Raw genomic sequence first — 13,253 nt, 5'->3', positions numbered from 1 at the left:
GTATGCTTGCCCTGATGAATGCTGTTTAACTGCGAATGGTGGTATAAAGTGTCAAAAATCGGGAAGGATTAGGAGAAGCTTTGGTTTATAGAATGAAAATTGAAAATTATGACCCTTAGCCACCATCTGTTGATGATATCAAGCATGATTTCAAGCCTGCATACTTATTAACCTGCCTTTATCAAGATCCCCAATTCATGAGTTATTTTGCACCCTTCGCAAAGGTGAAGGACAATTTCCTTGGTTGAAAGTACATGACTACATTGCCTGCACAGAACGTCTGAAGCCGGCTTAACCCTTCAACGCATATACCTAGCATTTCAAAATGATTGTAGTAAATGTGACTCGGTAAGTGCGCTTCTTATTCAATCTCAAATCATTCTTTCAACTCCATCACATAATGCTAAGCTCATCATCTCCATTTCTATGCCTTTCTCTTTTACTACAAAATTTTTTTTTTTGTTTCCATCCAGTATGAGAGAATAATTTAAAATTAAGCAGAAATGTAAATTTAATTTACGATAACAAAAGAAAAAGTTTTCCACTTTGTATTCGCAATACTTAAATTTGTTTGCAATGCTCTACGTTGCGCTTATGTTTGAAAGATGCTACCCCAACTCTCAACAAAAGGAAGAGAATCTGAAGTTTGATGGAAGGAAGGATAAAAATTCTTATTTTATGACATAAAATGCATAAGCAAATTTGCTCGTTTTTCATAATTTTTAAGACTTCTTTTTTGGTGTTGTTTCGATTTAAGAAAATATGTGTTTTGTTTTTTTGTGGATCTTTTTAAGCAGTTTTTGGATGGAATATGTGATTGTAGAGTACAATTTGGGGTTACTGAGTTGATGGCTGGATTATGATTAGGATGCTAGAATTGGATCAATTTCAATCTACTTACTTACTGCGCTGGCCGAACAGATGAACTGTGACCTACCTCAGGTGACGCCTAATGCTGGCTCTATTGTTGGCTTCATTCTCCCAATTTAAAATATCAAACTTCCTTCCAAAAGGACTTTTGTCATTCAAGCTACAACCTCAAGATCTAGCAAATCAAGCTTTTTTTAGTGCAGGAGTGCATTAGAGGACGGGGTTAGAAGAGGTCAAGCTTTTCTCTCGAAATGGATAGTATTTTACTCTATTTTTCAATGCACTTATTCCGACACATAACTTGAATGCCTAGTGGTGTATTAAGCGGTATCAGGAGAAACTACGAAAAGGATAGCTTCATTGCATTTGGTTACCTTCGGAGTCGACCCGCTTCCCAAATCTCTCTCGCTAGGGGTTCATACACTTACTATGTAATGCTTTTAAGAGGGGAAGGTGGGGAGGTTGTGTGTTAGGATATTGTAGCGGATATTATTAAAAAGTCGTCATTTCCCCGTCATAGTGATATGCGCTCCATCACAAATTCAACATCCATCCACTCAATAATTTTCCCTTAACTTTTCTAAAAGAAAAAGAAGAAAAAAATATTTTTAAACTTAATTAAAAGAAATTTTCTTCATATATTTGAAATTTTACTAGATTAACCACTTAGCACGGGTGAAAAATATGGAAGAGCGAGTTGGATTATCTAATGGAAATTCCAATATGAAAAAGAATTTTCCTCTCAGTTTTCTGGTTTAAAAAAAGAATTTTTCATGAAAAGTAATTCACATGAAGAAAAACCAAAGCGTATATGGGTGAGATAAGTTATCTCAAATAACTAAGCAAATTTCTCTTTTCACATGGTGAATATGGAGTAGCTGCATGCATGATAATTCACTTCGTAAAACTTAAAATTTTCTCTGTAAATGAATCAAGAATTATGAATGTATTATAGATATGAGAAGTGCACCTATTTGCTTACATGTGGCGAATATAAACTTTATATGTGGGATGGAATATGCAGAAATTTGAGTAATTTTCTTAATGGTGTTATGCATTCAAAGAATTTAATGTGGCTACGACCAAAATTGTAAATTCATTTATCCTTGTTTTCTGCTTAATTTACGACATTTTGATCTAAATATTCTTATCTGGAATTTTATTTAAATACTAGTGTATCGGGAGCGCCCGTGGCGCCCCATCTTCAGAATTTCCAGCTTCACATGACCACACATAACTTCACATGACCCCCCAATTTTCAGCTTCACATAGCTTCTCGTGATTTCACATTACACCCTCTATTTCCCCTGATACCCTTCAATTTTCGGCTTCACGTGGCTTCACATAGCTTCACGTGACGTCACATAACTTCACATAACTTCACATAACTTCACGTGACTTCACATAACTTCACGTGACTTCACGTGGCTTCACATGACTTCACATAGCATCATAGCTTCACGAGCCCATCTTCAAAATTCATAAAAAAGAAAATTCAGTATTAAAATTTTGTTTAAAAATATAGTTGTTTTATTATAACTTTGGCTTTTTTTGTGGATTGTTGTGTACAGCTATATGAGCTATGAATCTCTCTTTTCTTGTGAAGCATTTATCACATGATTGGCACTTAAATTTTTCAGAGGTTAAACATTCCAAGTCTCTGTTATGTTGTTGAAATGCTTTGAGAGTTTGGAAGGTTTTGTTGCATCCACATCTTTCATTACGACACATAAACATTGTTAGTTCAACCACATTGTTAAAATCACATTGTATGCTGCTGCCTTTGCTTTCTTCAATAATTAATGAGCATTGGACTCCAATGTCTTTACATTTTGGAATGGACTCTGGATGAAAATCAAACACTTTTTCTATATTTTGAATCAGCGGAAATTCTGCAACATAAAGTGATAAAGGAGAAGGATATGTTTGTTTTTCGATTGATTCAAAATTAGAATCTTTAAAACATTCAAATGTTTTAGCTTTTTCATCTGATGCTGTCCCAGATGCTGGATTTATATCAAGTAAGGATGATATAAAACTCCATACAGTGTCTCTAATCTATATGTATAGGATAATTTCAAAACTTAATATATTTTTAAGTAATTGTGTGTCAATTTTCATCGTTACCTTCAGAGCTGGTTTAATCCCTTTTTTCATATCATTATTATCCTTAAATGGATGTCTTTTTTCAGACAGTTCATAAAGAATGACACCAAGACTGAAGTAATCAGCAGATGCTGAATACTTCTCTTTTGAAAAGCATTCTGCAAATAATTTATTAAAAATGTATTCATGTGGTTAAAAAATTAAGTATATAATGAAATTTACCAGGGGCAATGTAGCCTTTAGTTCCTTTGGCGCCTGTGTCACTTTGACCAATAACGCTAAGACCGAAATCACAAACAACAGCATATCCTCTGCCATTAATCAATACGTTTGACGGTTTAAGATCATTATGAATAGCACCGAGCTGTTAAATCATAATTTTTTATAAGTATTTTAAGGCATATATATTAAATACGTACATTGTGCAGTTGTTTTAGTCCATTTAGCAAATTTATTGCTATAAATGTCCATATGTCCATAGTTGGAAAATAGCAGGGTCTTTCAATAAAATTGAATAAATCTCCACCTTCACTTATTTCCAGAACTGTGTAGTATCCATCTAAGTCAACGAAAGCACTTTTTATTTGTGCTAAAAAATTACATCCAATGGCTTTTTTAAGATCTGTAAATCAAATCAAAGGATATAAGCTTAAAAGAGTAATGCAGCTATTATTGATGATAACTACACTATTTGTTAAGGAAGGAATTGAACCCATAATCATACAACTTAAATTTAATATGTATTTACCTGTATTTCGTTAATTGCGAATTGTTTACTCCAAAACGATTTTTCAACGGCCTCTTTTTTTTGAATTTTTATAGCAACAAAGCTGTTTTCTTCGCCATTTCTGTTTGCTAGGAAAACGCGTCCGAAACCGCCTTCTCCAATCGATCTAATGAGCGTATAGTTTTTCAGTGTCATTTTACACTATCTTGAACTTATATTTTACACGCTTTTGATTAATTAAACTACTATTATTCGAATTTTTTTTTAAGATGTTTACTTTATGAGTTGTGGTTTATGAATGAATTTTTTGTTCATTTTCTCGAGCTTTTATAGTTTTGCATTTAAAGCGGGACTTTGTGAAGCCACGTGAAGTTACGTGAAGTTATGTGAAGCTATGTGAAGTTATGTGACGTCACGTGAAGCTATGTGAAGTCACGTGAAGCTCCGTGAAGTTACGTGAATCCACGTGAAGCCACGTGAAGCCACGTGAAGTTACGTGAAGTTATGTGAAGTTATGTGAAGCTATGTGAAGTTATGTGACGTCACGTGAAGCTATGTGAAGTCACGTGAAGCTACGTGAAGTTACGTGAAGCCACGTGAAGTCATGTGAAGTTATGTGAAGTCACGTGAAGTTACGTGAAGCTATGTGAAGTTATGTGACGTCACGTGAAGCTATGTGAAGTCACGTGAAGCTACGTGAAGTTACGTGAAGCCACATGAAGCCACGTGAAGTTACGTGAAGTTATGTGAAGTCACGTGAAGCTATGTTAAGTCACGTGAAGCCTCGTGAAGTTACGTGGAGTTATGTGAAGCTATGTGAAGTTATGTGAAGCCATGTGATGCCACGTGAAGCTATGTGAAGCCACGTGAAGTTATGTGAAGTCACGTGAAGCTATGTGAATTCACGTGAAGCTACGTGAAGTTACGTGAAGTCATGTGAAGTTATGTGACGTCACGTGAAGTTATGTGAAGTCACGTGAAGCTACGTGAAGTCACGTGAAGCCACGTGAAGTTACGTGAAGTTATGTGAAGTCACGTGAAGTTATGTGACGTCACGTGAAGCTATGTGAAGTCACGTGAAGCCACGTGAAGTTACGTGAAGTTATGTGAAGTTATGTGAAGCTGAAATTGGGGGTCATTGGGAGCTATGTGATCTAGTATCATATGCATACATGGACCAAATTTTTTATATTCATGTTTTTTGCTTTTTTATTAATTGTTTTAAAGAATTTCTGTGTAGACAATATTGCGAGTGAATTGTCGTTCATCATTCAACAATGGACCTTGCTGTGGATTTGCTTCGATGAACACTTTTACTTGACTTGCATTTCTAGATCTGGAGAAACCTACATATAATTGGCCATGCGAAAATACAGCTGTCTCTAAATGAATCCCAACATGATCAAAAGACTGCCCTTGCGACTTGTTGATAGTGATTGCATACGCAGGAATTAGTGGGAATTGTCTTCGTCGTAAAATAAATGGAAGTGATGTTTCTGACGGTGCTAAATCAATACGTGGAATTAATACAACATCTCCTTTGTTGCATTCAGATAGTATTTTTGCCTTTATAAAATTTCTACTCATTTCTTCTATTATTAATCTTGTGCCATTGCACAATCCTTTTTTGGATTGAGGTTTCTCAAGAGCATTACAATGACACCTTTTTTGAAAAGAAGAACATGTGGCGGCATACCAGATGGTGTTTGATTGTTTAGAAATTCTACAGGAAAGTTTAGTTCATCACTGGGATCTTCACATACCATTGAATCCGCACTATAATAAATTTGAGAATTTCCTTGTATGGAATCAATTATTTTTCTATTCATTTCAAGAGTTTGATTGTTTGTTGGTGCGACAATTACTCTTTTTGAAAGATCTTCAATACTCATTTGTTCAATATTGCCAAATATATCACTAATAAGGTTATTCGTGGTTATCATTTCATTGGGTATTTGAATAATGTCATCTTCATAAATGTGTGGGTTCCTAAGTTGCTTTCCAGATCCAACGTCTAAAAGCCATTGATTATACTCCATCTGGCCTTCACTTCTCATGTTTACTGTCAAGCTCAACTGATTAAAATGTCTCCATAATGGACTTGATTTGATACAGCACTCTATGATGTCTGTTCTAGTTCCTCGAGGAACAACTGGTAACGTTTGTCGAAAATCACCTCCAACGACTATAACCTTTCCACCAAAAATTTTTTCACAGTTCATGATTTCACGTAAGAGCTTATCAATACAGCGAAGGCCAGTTTTTGGCAGCATTGTGATTTCATCTATTACAATTAAAGCAGCTTGTCGTATATTTTTTGCTTCAGGTGAATTCATACGCATCGAAGACACAGAAGTGTCAAGCAAAGGTACCGGTAATTTAAAGCCGCTATGTACAGTTCTTCCTCCTTTAAGTATTGTAGCAGCAATTCCAGTTGTTGCAAATGCAAGTACGATTTTTCCTTCGCCTCTAAAGTATGCCATTAATGTCTTGTATAGGAATGTTTTTCCTGAGCCACCTGGACCATCAATATAAAAAAGTGGTGATTGATATGAAGTTAAACTGCCTTCAACGGCTGTTTTAATTTTAATGAATGCTGCTAACTGTGCTTCATTTAGTTTTTTGATTTGATCTGCTGCCTGGCATGCTTCTTCAGCTTGATCAAACATCTCTTCTTCTGGAGCATTTCCCCTCGGCACTGGTAATCCTAAAGAAAAGCATGACATACTGTGCTGTTTTAAGATGAACTCAATGTCATGAAGTGCATTATTGATTGAATTTGCTTCATTATCTGAACGTAAATAGTCAAGAATTAGACTCTCTAAATGATCCTGCCAAAGTTTGAGTGGCTGAGCAGGTTGACAAAATATGCAAATGTATGCAAACATTTCTCGAAGCTGCTTAGGCATCAAATAAGTTGCACCATCAATTAGACACTGATTCCATTCATCATCAGATTCTAAAAGTCTTCGTGCAATTGCTGCTGCTTTGAAGGATTCATAAACGACATTATCTACTGTACGTAAAAATTCAAAGCCTGTTGCACCCGAGATATGAAGAAGAAGCATTCGTAAATAGAATCTTTCTTGGTCTTTGACACTTACTGTGTAGATGCGAGCAACAATATTATCTCCTCCTTTTTTCGTTTTTGCCATTGACCACACACATAAACGTAATTGTATGGAATGTCTGTGTACAGATATTGTCGCGCTTCGAGATCGTTAACATTTAAATCAAACCAACTCTCCAGTTTGGTTTTATTTGTTTGAGCTGCTAAAAGTGCTTCTTCTTCGTGACCTTCTTCAAAGGTGATTCTTTGTTGATTAGGGAGATGAACTGGAAGTCTCATAACTGCATGTGAACGATCATGCATTTTGTATTCTCTTAAACGCCATATTGCCTCGGGAGCACTAACATAGCGACAATCAATATAATTAGAAATTTCATTCATGCATAATTGAGGATGACCATTTGTTCCTACAATAACAGTAGCACAATCAAATCCTTTGAAAAGATATTTGTATAAGTATTTAACAAATCTAAGCGATGTAGCCACCTCTACGTTAATATGTGCATTATATTTTAATGTTAAATAGGGATTGTACGGGACAATATTACGACTGTCTACTTGTTTGCCTCTAGCTATAGCACACTCATTGGTACGGCGTCGATATAATGGATATCCATCTACGTTCAGAATGGTTTTTTCAATAAAAGCCTTTGGAAACTGTTTTGAGCAATGACCGTCTTTCATGCAAGGTGAATTTGGATATTGGGAACCGCATGGACCATGTGTCATACACTTTAATACAATTTCTCGTAACTTTGGTCTCTCATTTGAGGGTATCTCAGCAGATATAAATTGATCTACTCGTTGTATTGTGGTAAATTTGTCTTGAGCCATTAATGTGACTAAAATGTGACTATGGGGTAATCCTCTTTTTGAAATTCAATCGTATAGACAAATGCAATAACTTTTCCAAAAATTCCATGTTTCACTATATCATTTAGTAATGAATCGAGCTTTACCTTGAAAACACGGGCAATCAAATCTGGTCGATCAGAAGAATTTTCTCCAGGTTTCAAGTTTTCTGTAATTTCACGCCAACCAGGATTGGCTGTAAAAGTAATGAATAGGTCGGGATGACCATATTTTGCGAAAATTGACATTGCATCACAGCAACGCTCTCGCATGTTGCGCGGAGATCCTTCGAAACTTGAAGGAAGAATGACTGACACTCCAGCTGCCATATTTTGATTTTGTGCCAAATTATCAATATGGTCTGAGAGTCCTTGATAACATTCAGCTCGCAAACGCTTCTGGTTTTGTCGAACGTAATTAAGGTTGTTAGCTTCTACTTGCAAATAACTATCAACCAACCATTGTTGTGTAATCTTGCCAGCCCCAATAATTGGATTAAACTCTTCTCGAATAGCTGTAAGCGCTACTTTATATTGAAGCATGCTGATGTTTTTACGCACTTTATTTGCTAAAGCACCTACATAGCTGTCACATTGCCAATTCGGTTGCCATCCAGGTTCACCATATGGAAAAAGAAGTGCGTATGTCATGGGATCCATATTTGGGCTTAATACATTTAAGTTTATAAATTTCTGATTTGGATCTTCTGGATTTTTTGGATAAATACGAATGTCACGATTAAGCGGTGGTTCACCATCTTCATTGACAAATATCATAGCGACTTCATTGCATGTAGGTGCGTTGTAACGTCTTTGGTCTGAATGTCGATCTCTTTTCAATATCATGCTTACAATTGGTATTTGTTCACCAGCTTCTATAGCCCGAATAGTTTCCTGTGCTTCGATATCTCTCATCAATTGATAACTTTGAGCTAATCTATTATGTGCACGGAAAAAACGGTCAATTTTATCGAGAACATCTCTCCGACAATTTTCGTTTGCATTGTGATTCTGACGTATTTCAGTTGCTTGTGTGCTGTCAATTACGTAAAGCTGTGCAAATTGTGGCGTTTCATTATCAAACGGCTGTAAATGTGATGTGCGGTGAAATGTTTGACCGTGAATTTTAAAGACATAAGAACCTCTTCCAAGCAAATCAACTATTTTTGCTCCCATTGAAGCGAATGAAACTGCACTGTTATAAGACCTGATTTCATTACGAAAATGGATACGATTAGGATTGTCAATATCGGAAAGTAAACTTTCTAGAAATTTAGGATATTTTAAGTCATTTCCATAAACATCTTGAGGCTTAGGAAGCATAATTTTTCCTTTTCGACAACAATCCGTAAATTTTTTATCGCTTGGAAGCTCGTCTCGGAAATGTTTCGCTTGACAGAATGTGCAAAGTACATCTAATTTACCACAGTAATGCTCTGGAACTTGTGATTCATCAAAATTGATTGCTTCAGCTCGAATTGCTTGACTTTGACGTTCTTGAGCTCTGTGATGTGATTCTAAATTTATTTCTCGATATGTCGTGAGTTCAACATTAGTCATTGTTGAACGATGTCGTTGATATGATGTAGCATTTTTTTCACGATTCACTCCTAATTCTTCGGGCGTTTGTTGATCAATATACCTCTGCTGAGAAGAAGCATGAGCATCAAGACGAATCCTTCTTTGATCAATGCTCTCTGTTTCAATTCGTTTTCTACGGCTTTCTTTTTCTAATGCATGAATTTTAGCAAGACTTTCTTGACTTTGTTTAGTCAGCAATCTATCTTTTGTTAAGCGTCTTTTCTTCGTTCCAAAATCTTCATTATCATCCATTTGCGATTCTTTTTTATCTCTATTTTAAAGAGGAAGAAACAGATGTACTCTCTCCTTCTTTAAAAAGAATATTCGTTTCTTTTTAAAAAATATGTACTTACTTTTTTTGAAAATTTAAGTAAAACTATATTTAAGTATCTAAAAGTTTTGATTGTTTATTCGTTATAAAATTGAAGATGTTGTCTCTTCGAAGTCTTAATTAAGAATGAAATATTTTGTACATTTTCTTTCCTATTTATACTTGAAGGTGGTTTTATGAAATAATGTGAAGCTTCACATAAAATTGTGACGCTTTGTGAAAACTTTTTAGTTAATGTACCACTTCCACCATTGCATAACCACTTTCACATAACTTCACGTGGTTTCACATAGTTTAACATGGCTTCTCACGACTTCACATAGCTTCACATTACACCCACATTCCCCCGATACCCAATTTTCAGCTTCACATGGCTTCACACGGCTTCACACAACTTCACATTACACCCCGCATACCCCCTGGTAACCCTCAATTTTTGGCTTCACATGGCTTCACATTACACCCCCATCCCCCTTGATACTCCTCAATTTTTGGCTTCACATAGCTTCACGCGGCTTCACACAACTTCACATTCCACCCCCATCCCCCTGATACCCCTCTATTTTCGGCTTCACATGGCTTCACACGGCTTCACACAGCTTCACATTCCACCCCCATCCCCCCTGATACCCCTCAAATTTCGACTTCACACAGCTTCACATAACTTCACCTTACACCCCCCATTCCCCCTGATACCCCTCAATTTTTGGCTTCACATAGCTTCACACGGCTTCACATAACTTCACCTTACACCCCCCATACACCCTGATACCCCTCAATTTTCGGCTTCACATGGCTTCACACGGCTTCACACAACTTCACATTACACCCCCCATTCCCCCTGATACCCCTCAACTTTTGGCTTCACATGGCTTCACACGGCTTCACACAACTTCACATTACACCCCCATCCCCCTGGTAACCCTCCATTTTCGGCTTCACATGGCTTCACAAAATGGCTTCACATAACTTCGCATTACACCCCCCGTACCCCCTGATACCCCTCAAATTTCGGCTTCACATGGCTTTACATAACTTTACATTACACCCCCCGTACCCCCTGATACCCCTCAAATTTCGGCTTCACATGACTTCACATAACTTCACATTACGCCCACCATTCCCCTGATACCCCTCAATTTTAGGCTTCACATGGCTTCACACGGCTTCACATAACTTCACATTACACCCCCCATACCCCCTGATACCCCTCAATTTTCGGCTTCACATGGCTTCACACGACTTCACATAACTTCACATCACACCCCCTATTCCCCCTGATACCCCTCTATTTTCGGCTTCACATGGCTTCACACGACTTCACATTACATCCCCGTACCCCCTGATACCCCTAAATTTTCGGCTTCACATGGCTTCACACGGCTTCACATAACTTCATATTACACCCCCCGTACCCCCTGATACCCCTAAATTTTCGGCTTCACAAAATGGCTTCACATGGCTTCACACGACTTCACATAACACCCCTATCCCCTCTGATACCCCTCAACTTTTGGCTTCACATGGCTTCACACGGCTTCACACAACTTCACGTTACACCCCGCATACCCCCTGGTAACCCTCAATTTTTGGCTTCACATGGCTTCACAAAACGGCTTCACACAACTTCACATTACACCCCCATACCCCCTGGTAACCCTCCATTTTCGGCTTCACATGGCTTCACACGGCTTCACACAACTTCACATTACACCCACATTCCCCCGATACCCAATTTTTGGCTTCACATGGCTTCACACGGCTTCACACAACTTCACATTACACCCACATTCCCCCTGATACCCCTTAACTTTTGGCTTCACATGGCTTCACACGGCTTCACACAACTTCACATTACACCCCCCATACCCCCTGATACCCCTCAATTTTTGGCTTCACATGGCTTCACACGGCTTCACACAACTTCACATTACACCCCCCATTCCCCCTGATACCCCTCAACTTTTGGCTTCACATGGCTTCAGACGGTTTCACATAACTTCACATTACACCCCCTACCCCCATTATACCCCTCAATTTTTGGCTTCACATGGCTTCACACGGCTTCACACAACTTCACGTTACACCCCGCATACCCCCTGGTAACCCTCAATTTTTGGCTTCACATGGCTTCACAAAACGGCTACACATGGCTTCCGTTCTTGTATCAGCAAAGGAATTGGGTGTTTATAATATAGATTTATAGGATATAGCTTTAGACTTTCTAATAATTTTCAGCAGGAGACAGAGAATTGAGAGTAGATTCAAGTAAATCAAATATGGATAGACATCATTAGTAAACTATTTCATTATCAATCAGATTCTGGATGCCATATGACACAATAATGACCTAAAGATAGCTTTACACCGACTTTGTGCAAGATCTATGTCAAATATGACTTTAAAAGTGACCAGCTTGTACCGAGCGACATGGACGAAAAAAGCTTCATTGTGGAACTACTTGACGACATAGTAACGGCTGAATTTGACCCATTTCTGTGGTAAAAAATGCTGTTCACCGTATTGTGATCCATATTCTCAGAATTATGGCACCTAAAATTGCCTTTATCACTGACCACCCCTTCCATATTCCCAATACCAACAACATTTCATACAAAGTTTCCTAATTTCAATAAAAAAGCCACAATGCATACATGAAAGTATTCCACAAATATGAAACTAATAGAAATTCCTTCCTCATACGATTTCCTATATAACAAAATCAAATCAAAAGGAAAAATTTCAATATAGTACCGATGTTGACGGTGGAATTCCCAAGAAAATTCTTATAAAAGCTTCAAATGACAGATAGTAGAAGCTATTGGATTCAAGGACATCGTCATCCCTTTTTCACAATATTCTTGTGAATTTTCATTTTATATTACAAATTTATAGTCAAATGGATTGGATACTTATTTTTCCATATTGGTATCCTCATATTGCATATTTCAGTGTTGGGCAAACTTTATTGTGCCAAGGCACAACTTGGTGGTAAGCAAAAATTACTACTCAGGGCTCTATGCTTTCATGTTTTCATCCTCGAGCACCATGCTTGATCACCAGGCTTTGATAAGACTGCCAATGCTACACTTGCAGTTTATGGTATTTCAAATAAATTTCAGCGACGCACTACTGCAGTGGTGAGCAATCTGTGTGTCGCGACACACTAGTATGAGGCGATTGAGGACCGCATGCCGTGTGATGACCGTGAACGGTTTCGATCGAGGCTTAACACCCAGATCTGGGAACTAAAAATACGAAATTGCCCATTACAACAATATTGTACCACAGCATACAGTTTGGAAAGCACTGACACATCCACAAATATTATTTAGCATAAATAAATTATGATATAACCAAAAAAGGCATATGAGAATTTCATGACGAGATCGTCATCATATGAAAAGTGATAAATCACATTGACAATTGAAATAAGTAAGTTTTGGGAGGATGAGAGACACTGTCTGCTATGGGCATGAATATCAAAAAATGTGATAAAATTTCATCATTGTGGATTTTATGGTTCGTAATGAAAAGTGTGACTGTACTTTGTACCCTCAATAATTTAAATCATGATCAGTCGTAAATGTTAATTAAATTTATTACTCCCCATGGGCTATACAGTATGAGAGTAAGAAGGATGGCAAATAAAAGTCATTGAAATGATCTCGTGAAGTGAATTGTGCAAACATATTTTATTTCCAGTTTATTTTACGG

At 37.3% G+C, this 13,253-nt stretch overlaps 5 protein-coding genes across 5 annotated transcripts; all 5 read right to left on the bottom strand.

Moving 5' to 3' along the window:
* Positions 1-1,778: 1,778 nt before the first annotated feature.
* Positions 1,779-3,898, bottom strand: LOC139089137 (uncharacterized). The gene is made up of 4 exons (XM_070638576.1): positions 3,725-3,898; positions 3,199-3,340; positions 2,998-3,134; positions 1,779-1,790 (listed from the first exon to the last, which is right to left on the bottom strand). The coding sequence occupies exons 1-4, from the start codon at positions 3,896-3,898 to the stop codon at positions 1,779-1,781; spliced, it is 465 nt and encodes a 154-aa protein (XP_070494677.1).
* Positions 3,899-4,924: 1,026 nt separating this feature from the next.
* LOC139089136 (ATP-dependent DNA helicase PIF1-like) lies at positions 4,925-5,290 on the bottom strand. The gene has a single exon (XM_070638575.1). It carries the CDS (start codon positions 5,288-5,290, stop codon positions 4,925-4,927), a length of 366 nt encoding a protein of 121 aa, XP_070494676.1.
* Positions 5,291-5,301: 11 nt separating this feature from the next.
* On the bottom strand, positions 5,302-6,771 carry LOC139089135 (uncharacterized). The gene has a single exon (XM_070638574.1). The coding sequence runs from the start codon at positions 6,769-6,771 to the stop codon at positions 5,302-5,304; it is 1,470 nt and encodes a 489-aa protein (XP_070494675.1).
* A 32-nt stretch (positions 6,772-6,803) lies between these two features.
* Positions 6,804-7,663, bottom strand: LOC139089162 (uncharacterized). Its single transcript, XM_070638614.1, has one exon. The coding sequence runs from the start codon at positions 7,605-7,607 to the stop codon at positions 6,804-6,806; it is 804 nt and encodes a 267-aa protein (XP_070494715.1). The 5' UTR covers positions 7,608-7,663.
* Positions 7,616-9,457, bottom strand: LOC139089134 (uncharacterized). Its single transcript, XM_070638573.1, has one exon. The coding sequence runs from the start codon at positions 9,455-9,457 to the stop codon at positions 7,616-7,618; it is 1,842 nt and encodes a 613-aa protein (XP_070494674.1).
* Positions 9,458-13,253: the final 3,796 nt, after the last annotated feature.

The sequence above is a fragment of the Chironomus tepperi genome, unplaced genomic scaffold (genome assembly GCF_022539635.2).
Source record: "Chironomus tepperi strain 1889 unplaced genomic scaffold, CSIRO-AGI_Ctep_v1 contig_175, whole genome shotgun sequence".
Lineage (NCBI taxonomy): Eukaryota > Metazoa > Arthropoda > Insecta > Diptera > Chironomidae > Chironomus > Chironomus tepperi.
Note: the sequence above shows the minus strand (reverse complement) of the source record. Positions and strands in the feature narration are given on the sequence as shown.